At 32.0% G+C, this 10,394-nt stretch overlaps 1 protein-coding gene across 1 annotated transcript; it reads left to right on the top strand.

Annotated features, from left to right (window-relative positions):
- The first annotated feature begins 307 nt into the window (after positions 1–307).
- Positions 308–3,567, top strand: LOC114380470 (transcription factor TCP4-like). The gene is made up of 3 exons (XM_028339546.1): positions 308–879; positions 1,294–2,738; positions 3,011–3,567. The coding sequence occupies exon 2, from the start codon at positions 1,661–1,663 to the stop codon at positions 2,690–2,692; it is 1,032 nt and encodes a 343-aa protein (XP_028195347.1). The 5' UTR covers positions 308–879; positions 1,294–1,660; the 3' UTR covers positions 2,693–2,738; positions 3,011–3,567.
- The last annotated feature ends 6,827 nt before the right edge of the window (positions 3,568–10,394 follow it).

Below are 10,394 nucleotides of genomic sequence, written 5' to 3'. Positions count from 1 at the left end.
ATTCATGTGTACTTTAGCGGATAAAAAAAGTAACTAAATGCTATTGTATAATGTTAGCACCTTCAAGATAATTTAATTTATGCTAAAACTTCTCGTTTACCCCAAACACAGTACAAGAAAAAAGATTTTATATTTTATTGAAGTCGATATACAAGTAGCCCGCATCACCATGTTAAAGTTTTGCATTAAAATCTACCCCCCAAAAATAATAAAAGAGGAGAAAAAGTTAAGCATTAAATTGCAGGTTAATTAATTCATAGAGCAAGTTGCCATAACTTGCCAATACTTGATAAGCAACTAGCTCGTTAGTGCATGTTGCATACCCCTTGTTCAAGTTGAGCAAAAATTCCTCTCTTTTGAATGTCTCATAGGGAGACATGATTATTTTAGTTGGAAGAAAAAGTGTAGGAGAGTAATGAGAATGCACAGTGGTGGATGTTGTTCCTTTAATTTTAGCGAAATCACACATTTTCTTAATAGTGAAGCTGCAAAGTACAGATAGGTAAGAAACCAAAAAAGCTGTTAGATGTCATTATCAAAGGCTTAAAAAGGTGTGGGTAGAAGAAATGGCCATTGAGAGTTACCTCTCTATCATCGATGGCCTTAATCATAGCTCATCACTAGCATCCATCTAGAGTTATTAAACAAAGTTTCGCGAGTGAGTGAGTGAGTGAGTATATACTATATATTAGTGAGGAGAAAGTTGAGGGGTTGGTTAAACTCCAAAGAGAAGAGTTGGGGTTTGTGACCAGGCCTTATTGTTATTTATATATTTGAGTTTTGTGGGGCTAAAAAACGGACCAAAAGATCTTTAATCTCTTCTCCGAGCACACTCTGCCTCTCTTTGCAGAAGCATCAACAAGCTCTCATAGGCCACAGGTACCATTTTTTTTTCTCCCCCTTCCCGTTCTTTCTTGCAACCCCATGTGACATCCCCTTAGCTCAATCAAAAGTTGGATCAGTCAGAGTTCAATGTCTTATTGTAGTTTGTGTTTTTACCCCCCCTCCCAGTACAACAACCAACCACTTCAAGTCATTGAAAGTTGAAATGAATCTGCATATTTTTCACAAATATTTTGGGATGCCCACGTAAACAAAGAAACTCCAACTCCAACAATCTACTAAAACAATTTACTGTGTCCTTTTACTTCCTTGTGTGTAGATAAAAGCCAGACACGTGAGTCAGTCACCAAGATAGCATTTAGTAATTAGCTTTTGTTTGTGTTGTGTGTGTGTGTATCCATTGTGCTAGTGTGTTATTGGATAGGGAATCTTATGAGGTTGCAATTGCAGGTTTTGGTTTTTTGGGATCAGCAGCAGTGACAGAAGCAGAACCCTCAGTAGCTGGCAGATGAAGCCTCAACAAGTAACCACAGTTAATAGTGTCAGGAACTAAGCAAAATCAAAGAGTACTATACTACCATACTACCATACCAAAATACCAACCTCAACAAGACCTACAAGAAACCCTTTAGACAAGTAAAAGAAAAAAAGGAATCTGAATCTCACCCTATAGACACAAGAATCAAAAAAGGAAGAACAATTTATGAGCATATAAAGTGGGGGGGTGTCAATTGTCATCACTCATCAACAAGTTGTGCAAACTGCAAAGGGGAGCAAACTTAAACTATGCAGAAAGCACAATAGAAGAAGCTGAGGAATGGGCATGAAGAGCACTGGGGGAGAGATTGTTCAAGTCCAAGGAGGGCACATTGTTCGGTCCACAGGTAGAAAAGATAGGCACAGCAAGGTTTACACTGCAAAGGGTCCTCGTGATCGAAGGGTTAGGCTCTCAGCACACACTGCTATTGAGTTCTATGATGTTCAAGATCGTTTAGGCTATGACAGACCAAGCAAAGCCGTGGACTGGCTCATCAAGAAGGCCAAGAATGCTATTGATAAGCTTGGTGAGCTTCCTCCATGGCACCCTACTCCTAACACTGCTGCAGATGCTGAGAACAACAACAACAACAACAATGCAGGGTCAAGTGACATGGCCATTGCAGCAGAACAATCTGAGTCTTCTGGTTACAATTTTCAGCTGCAAAGGCAATTAGGTGAGGACCATGATAACCACCATTCGGCTTTCATTCCCTCACCTATTGACACTGATGCAATAGCCTTCTTTCCAACAACCACTGCAACCTCCTCCATCAATTTCCAAACCTACCCTCCTGATATAATCTCAAGAACCAACAACTCCACTGAGGATCTTGGCCTTTCCCTTCACTCCTTCCAAGACCCTGGTTTGATTCATGGCCAGACCCAAGCAGGTGCAAACCAGACACAAACACCTTCCAATGACCAAAGCCTCTTCTCTGGCTCAACTCAAGTGGGGTTTGAGGCCAATTACCCCAGGATTGTCACTTGGAACAGTGATGCAAGCATAGATATGAACAGAACCGGGTTCATGGTCAATTCACCAGCACTTCTAGGCCAAGGTGGTTCTGCTGCATTTTCCCAAAGGGGGACCCTTCAGTCCAGTTTCTCACCATCACTTCGTCCTTGGAGTGAGATTCCAATGGCTTCATCAGAACATCACAAGTCACAGCCAATTCAACAAGCTTCAATCTTTGGCAGCAGGTTTCTGTCTGATGCATTGCCGGGGTTCTGCATTCCTGCTAGAATCCAAGGAGAGGATGGAGTTGGTCCTGACAAGCCATCATCTTCTTCTCCTAATTCTCATCACTGACCACAAACTTGAACTGCACAATGCAGCACTGTTCCTTATCTATCAGGTACTTTGCTGGTTATCCTTTGTTTTTTTTCTTGGACAGTAATGGTAAACAATATTAGAGAAGGAAAAAGGAAAGGGGAAAGGGACCACTTTATGTGATTTGTGCTAACATGTCATCTTTTGGTTTTAATGGAAGAAAGAATGAAAACTGATCAAAGTCATTTCCCATGCAAAGCTGCAAATTAATTAACAAAGTTATTGCAATTTGCCCCCACTGACTATTATTATTATTATTCCTTTTTTTAAATTCCTATCATGGATCTTGCTATGCAGGAGCTTGGAAACGTGGGAGGATTAAGATGGACGCATTTTGATGATCTACACAATTTGTCTGGTTGGATCCATCTTTTTTATGGCCTTCTTTCCCCTCCTTATTGCAGCCATTTACATTGGTGCTTTATATATTTTTTAAGGAAAAAGATATTTATGTATTATGCATTATATTCACATGATACTTTGCTCAATTTATATATGGATTTAAGCTGGATTCCGTGGTTGTATCCCCTACCGTTTCGTTAATGTTGATAATAGCATAGTTCATCCAATATCAAGTGAACAGAAGAGATTCCATGCCAATTCTCGGTGAACACCACTTCAAGAAAAACTTAAATCTAGTATGGTTTTGATTTAGTAGAAAGTGATTTTGCTTTCCTTTTTCCCCAAGTACATTTAAAGGAACACTTTAGTAGTCAAAACCACTTTCTTGAACCATTTGGCTTTGTATTTCTGCATCTGCTTCAATTTCAAGTAACACCATCAAGACGAAACTACAGATGGCTTGTAATGTCTCAAATAATAGGCAAAGTTGTAAATTGTGATTGTGGTTGAAATTTTGCAATGTTTAATAGCTTAAACTATCGCTGACAAAAAAGACCAATACATTGTAAATGTGGTCATATGTAGCTGCAAAAAGTCCAAAAACCTTGATGCTATAACCACAATTATAAATGCCGCTACAAGTGCTAGTACATTGCAATTGTGGGCTATTTTACTTGAGAGTGATGCTATTTGTTCCTTTTACTTAACCTTGGTAATAGGGCAGGTTAATTAACTTCATTTTCATTCCATAAAATTCATGTGTAGGTAATTTATTATATATATCAAAGATCTGTAAAGATTAAGTCTCTTCATTTAAAAAGTCACCACGTTAGAGTTTTTATTATCTTTTATCTCTAAGGAGTAAGGATTTGTTTGCTTTTACATTTGTAGAAATTTCAATAGTCAAATGTACAAACAACTATTTGTTATTTGCCTAAATGAATTTTAGAGTCTTGAGAAACCTAAAAACAAACACACACTACATGCTTATTTAACTTGTGGAACTCCGTCTGAGCATTTACATGGTATACTAGTTGACAGAAAGATTAAAATAACCACATGCGAAAATTTGAGGAATTGAAGAGATAACATAAGACCTTTATAAGGATGAAGGTTGGAATTTAAATCAAATCATGATTTTAGTTGTGATCCCATGTAGTTTCAAGTAATATTATCGTACTGTTATAAATTGTTTGCTTCCTTGGTTTTGTCTTGGTCAGTTGTTGGTTTGTGTTTATTACAAATGCAGACAAATCTATATCCCCTAACAAATTTTCAACAACTTAGATTCCAAACACAACAAAATAAACAAACCTCCAATACAAATCCTACTATAAAGACCCGTATGACCAAAACAACGAACCTTTATCCCCAAAAGCAATTAAGATAGTACCTGTTAAAAGCAAACACAAACACAACGTCTTCTTCAACTTTAACGCCAACATAGTAACATGAAAGCAACCACAAAACTCATGCCTCCTACACATCACATAAAACAGAGAAGCCAAAACCACCCACCTCACAACAATCCCTGCCCCAATCGACATGGTATATCATGTAGCAGTAGCAGATAGTTAACACCATTTTTGTCCCCAAAAAATTCATGTTTCATCTCTTTAATTTCAGATTCACATGTACCTAAAAAAAACTAACGTAGCATTGCTTCAATCCTTCAAATGCCTACCTATTATCACTTCATTTTAAAAAAAAAAAAATTATACGTCACAAAAATAGTCTTTTTGCTAGCCTGTGTACCATAATGGTTAGGTAACGTTGCCGTGTGGATGCATATGAGGCCTTTAATAGGCTTTACATAAGCACTTAATATGCTACGATAGGCTCCATTAAATGGAGTTTTGACAGAGGATAACAATTGCAGTGACATTTTCAATTGTCAAAATAATAACACAACTTTGATAGATGAAAATAATGCCACATGAATATGTGAAATTCCTTTATATTTTGCATGTCATAGTTAGCTTTGTAGCAATGACCAGTATAAAGTGTAAATTATTCATTTGTGGCCTCCAATTGTTTTTTTTAGGCAGGCAGCGGAATGAATAGTATAATTGGATAAACTGAATTTAATAATTATGTACTTGATAATTTAAAATAATTGAGTTTAATGATTATACATCGATAATTTAAAATAATTTTAAATTATCAATTAATTAGAAATTATTGTTGTGATAATTTTACTGTGTAAAACTATTTATATTTCAAGAGCTTTCTAATCAAAGTATGTAAAATTTAATTACAGAAATGTTAAAAGGGTAGAAAAGTGAAATAAATTCGAAAGTAGGGGTTTCAGACTTTAAATAGCTATGCATTGTTTCTGCTGTAGTAATGTATGTTGCTTCCATATAATACGTACCCCAAAAAAGTCAGGGATTGAGTCAGAGCCTTATGATTTAAATGCTGATCCTACCTAGCTACAATCTTAATTATGCTAATTGAACTAACAAAAGGGGCGTGAATTTGTAATATAGGATTATAGAACGGCAGAGGAGAAACAACTTGCTGGCTCATTTGTCTAAATTTTGCACTCCACTGACGTTGATACGTGGAAAATGTGTTATTGCTATTCTATTCTATGTTGTGGTGGCGTCACATAATTCACATAATTGCCTACGGAATTAACACTAATTTTCCATTTCCCTTAAATCTCTCCCAATTAAGTGTCATTATGCCAAGTGGTCAACTCTCTGCAGTTTATCCACAAGCCTCAAAGGGCTAATTGAAAATAGTAGCAGATGGGGAACCAGTAGCTCTAACCGTGTAAGCATTAATTTTGATTCCTGTCAAGCTTCATATATTTACTTAATCAAAATGGGTATTGGGCAGGAATTAAAAACAGAAAAAAAAATATTGTAAAAATTATAGGAAAACACACACAAAAAAAAAAATTATGCAGGACACAATTTTTTTTTATATTTCAATAAAATAATTTCTTTTTTTAAATTCTTAACCTAAAGATTATCATTTGCCTATCAAAATTGATATTGGATCTTGATATTATTCTTAACCTACTTATATTAATCTGTCATTGAGTGCTGAACAGAATATCCTATTTTGAGTCATCATGTTGAGTCGATTAATTGGTTCTTTCCATGATGCTATTGATATCTTTGTGCCCAGTTCATGTGTCCATGAAGGATGCTTAAAGTTAAACATAAGGGTAGCTAAGGACGGTTTGGGTCGGGAGAAATTTAATCCAAATCCAACAAGGTGATAACGATTTGACATTTTTTGGTCTTTAACTCGATGCATAGGGTGATCATAAATATATATACTACTACTATTTTTTATTTAAAAAATAAAATAGAAATAGAAATAGATTTTTTTTAAAAAAGGGCGAGTTCAGGTTAAATTGGGGTGAATGAAATTTATCAAACCAAAACCTAATTCAGACTAATCAGGTGACAACAATTTTTTTATCCAAACAAACCTAATTTTCTATTTTTAGGTTGGTTATGAGTATATATTTAGACCCCTGTCCATTCTTAATTATATGGACTATTAGGAATATTCACAAGTTGAATTAGTTCCAATTTAAGGAAAATAAAAATTAATTAACTATATTTAAATGGATTAATTTAATTTGGTTTTATTTGTTTAACTAATTTGAACCAAGCAACTCAAATTATTTTTGTAGATCACACGTATCTTTCACTTAAATTGAAATAATCTCATTAGTTGATTCACGTGTTTGATAGTCAAATTAATTAATTTGATATGAGTCATTAAGTTAAAATATATATTATTATATTTTGAGATTTTTTCTTCATAGGATTTTCTTTTAATTTTAAATTTTATAGTAATACAAACTATTTTTTTTATTATGTAATGAATTTAGAAAAACTTAAATTAATTCTCTTTTTTGGTGAATAACTTAAATTAATTCTAAACGTTGATAGTATTTTTAATTGATATTTATCTCTTTTTTTCAACTATAACTTGATATATCTCATTAATCTCTTTATACAAAATATGATAAAGAAGTTAGATGACAAAAATAATAAAATGTTTAATAAAATTAAATATAAAAGTCAAATGGATAAAAAAATGATACAAGTAGAGAAAAAAAAATTAATATTCAAATTTAAAACATATAAAATTAATAGTTTATAAATATAAAGAAGGTAAGTGTGTGATGAGATTGGAAAAATAAATTTAAAATTTAAAATAATTATAATTAGTCTGATTCAAATTTAAAATAAAATATACCAATTAATTAAATTGTTCTGCATCAATTCAATTTATTTAGTTATTATAAAATTCATTGAGTGAATCCGATTGAATGAACATTCCCCAGGCAAGAGGTGGGTGAAAGTAAAAGCATTTATTTATTTGTTTATTTATTTCTGTCGTAATTGTTATGCATACAACCTTTGATTTGGGCTTGAGGCCCGTTGTCCGTGTGTTTCTATGTTGGGAGCTGCTATTCCTGCTACCAAATTTGCTGTTCACAAAAACAACATTGGCCAAATTATCTTCCTACCCTCCTAACATTCTTACACCTCCAACCTTTTTCCTTCCTCTCTCACAACACCCCCACCCTTTCCCATCCTCTCTCACACTGTTTTTTCTTTCCTTTTCTTTGTTATCTGAATTTTGATGCACAATAAAATTATGATTCTATTTTATGCTGCAGACCATAACAACAGAATCATAATTTTGCTAAGAATATTTGATTTGTTGTCCTGTTTTTAATTTTCCAAATGGTTTTGTTAGAGTTTATAGGAATTGAAATACTTTTATTTATGATGAAGTGACGATGTCAAGTGGTTGAGGAAATATGATTGATGCAAATTAATCTAGGCCTTTAATGTTAATTACAAAGTTTGTTAATTTTTGTTAACCATGTATATTCTACTATAATTCATGTTTGGTTTATGGTTTATACCAATTATTGTGTTGCTTGTCAAAAAAACCAACAAAAACATAATTCTAAAGGAGAGTTGTACAACAAAATCATATTTTTGTTTAACATATATTTGGGTGGAAAAAAATAAAAAAGAAAACATAATTTTATTGGAGAGTTGTACAATAAAATCATGTTTTTCTTATATTACTTTTTTTACCCTAACATGTTAAACAGAAACACGCTTTCATTAAGTAATTGCATAATTCTACAAAGAAATCATATTTATGTGGGAATGGTATCTTCAAGAAATAATAAAATCACCAACGTGGGCAGTGAGAATAACATTTTTGGCGTGAATAGAAAATCTTTTAATATATATTACTTGAATAAAATTACCTAAAAAAACCTTTAAAGAAAAAAAATATATAACTTTTTTATTTTGTTGAATGCTGTTCATTATAATTAAGAGCAAATTGTATTAACACTTTATATGAGCATTTTTTTTTCTATCCAAATCTTATTAAAGTTTAAAACTATTACACTAATATTATCTTATATATTTGAAAATATTATATTCACTTTTTTTCTTCACTAATATTTTCTTATATATTTGAAAATTTTATATTTACTTTTTTTCTACACTAATTTCATTTAAGTTTCAAAATATTACACTAAAAATCTCTTTCATGTTTAAAAATATTAATCTAACACTCTATTAATATTTTCCTCAAATTTTACACTAATCCTCTGATAAGGGAGGTGAGTCCTTATAAGAGAGGCGGATTTAATTGTTAAAAAAAATGAGAAAGTAGTTATGTAATTATAGAAAATTTGAAGAAGGTGTTGTTGTACTTTATAATTACATGCAGTTCCCATTTTTTTTTTTCGTTTGGTATAAGCTCTCGATTCAATTCTATCATGATTAATATACTTTCCAACCCAACCTAGAAAAGAACAAATTGTGGTACACCGGTCAACTGAGTAAAATAGATTTGGTAGAAAAATGAAGACATTTGGAGAATTGATTTTTCTTAAAAATTAAAATTTCAAACCTTAATAAAACTAAACTTCTCGGTTATTCCATTGGATTAAACAATATATGTGAAGTGAACGCTTAGAATAAGATAAAACTTACAAACAACTAAATGTTTTATTGCTTGGACTTGGCATTTTTTCTATTTCAAACAATTATATCATTCAGGCGTTATATGATAAAATTAAATTAAAAATTACTGAAATAATAACATATGTTAAATTATATTTTTAATTTAATAGAAAAGGTATTATAATTAAAAAAAATTAATGAAACATAAGAAATAACGAGAAATATATTTTAATTAAGAAATTAACTCAAAAAATAATATGATAAAAACTGGTTTTAAAATTTTTAAAAACATTAGTTATATAATTAAAGAGTGTATTAATTCTTATTAAATGAAGCTTTTAAAATGCGAGCAACAAAATATCAGAATCAAGACTAAAACATGTCTAAACAGAAGTCATCTCAACTTATCAATTCAGAGTTACATGGAACTTTCCGTCGTTTGATTATCAACGTAAGCCTTGGAAGTCAATAACAATTACCAATTCCCACTTTCCTTCCATGCATTATCGATTGCAGTCTGCGTTTAAAAGTTTGATTTGTTTAATTAATAGTATTAATTAAAGAAAGAAGTTGTATGGAGTAAATTGCAACCTTTATCCAAAAAATCAATGGCTCAATAAATTGCATTAGTTTGCAATAAAAAAAATCTTGACCTTATGTTTGGATGCAACAAGTAATGTATTTTAACTGAAATATTACGTAATCTGTTTGAATAGGATATTTTGAAAGTAATTGAAATATTATCATTTTTTAAAAGTATTGACAGAATTTTAAATTCTCAACAAAAATAAAGGAATTAAAATTTCTCACTCTCTATAAAACATTATAAGCTCACACTCACTCTCTCCCTCTGAGTACACCTTGGCGTCACGAGCTATCACTTGTTCTACAATCACGATCACCTCCACTTACAAGTAGATTTTTCTTTCTGTTCATCACAATCTTTTCTTTCTCTCACTATAGGTCTCTCTCTCTCTCTCTCGCTGTTTATTTCTTCTCTCAATTTTATGTTTCTTTGATTTTGATTTCATTTTTGTAGCTACAAGATTCGCTTGATTTTATTATGTTTCATTTTCTTTCATTTATTTTGTTTCAATGATTTTGATATGTTAGTGGGTGTGGAATTGAATGAGTTTGGAGTTGAGATAGGTTGTGAACACCATATGTTTGTGAATATGCATCAAAGAGAAATAGAGATATAATCAATAGATTGAGTTTAATTTAAATCACTTTGGTTTGCTTTCACGCGTGTTTAACTGTTTATCATTGTATTGTATGCTTCTTTGAAATTCGTATTTCATTTCTACTGTTGTTTGAATATGAAAGCCCAATTAGGTAAGTTGTGTTATTGTTAACCGATTCGCAAG

This window comes from Glycine soja, chromosome 12 (assembly GCF_004193775.1).
Source record: "Glycine soja cultivar W05 chromosome 12, ASM419377v2, whole genome shotgun sequence".
NCBI classification, from domain to species: Eukaryota; Viridiplantae; Streptophyta; class Magnoliopsida; order Fabales; family Fabaceae; genus Glycine; species Glycine soja.
Note: the sequence above shows the minus strand (reverse complement) of the source record. Positions and strands in the feature narration are given on the sequence as shown.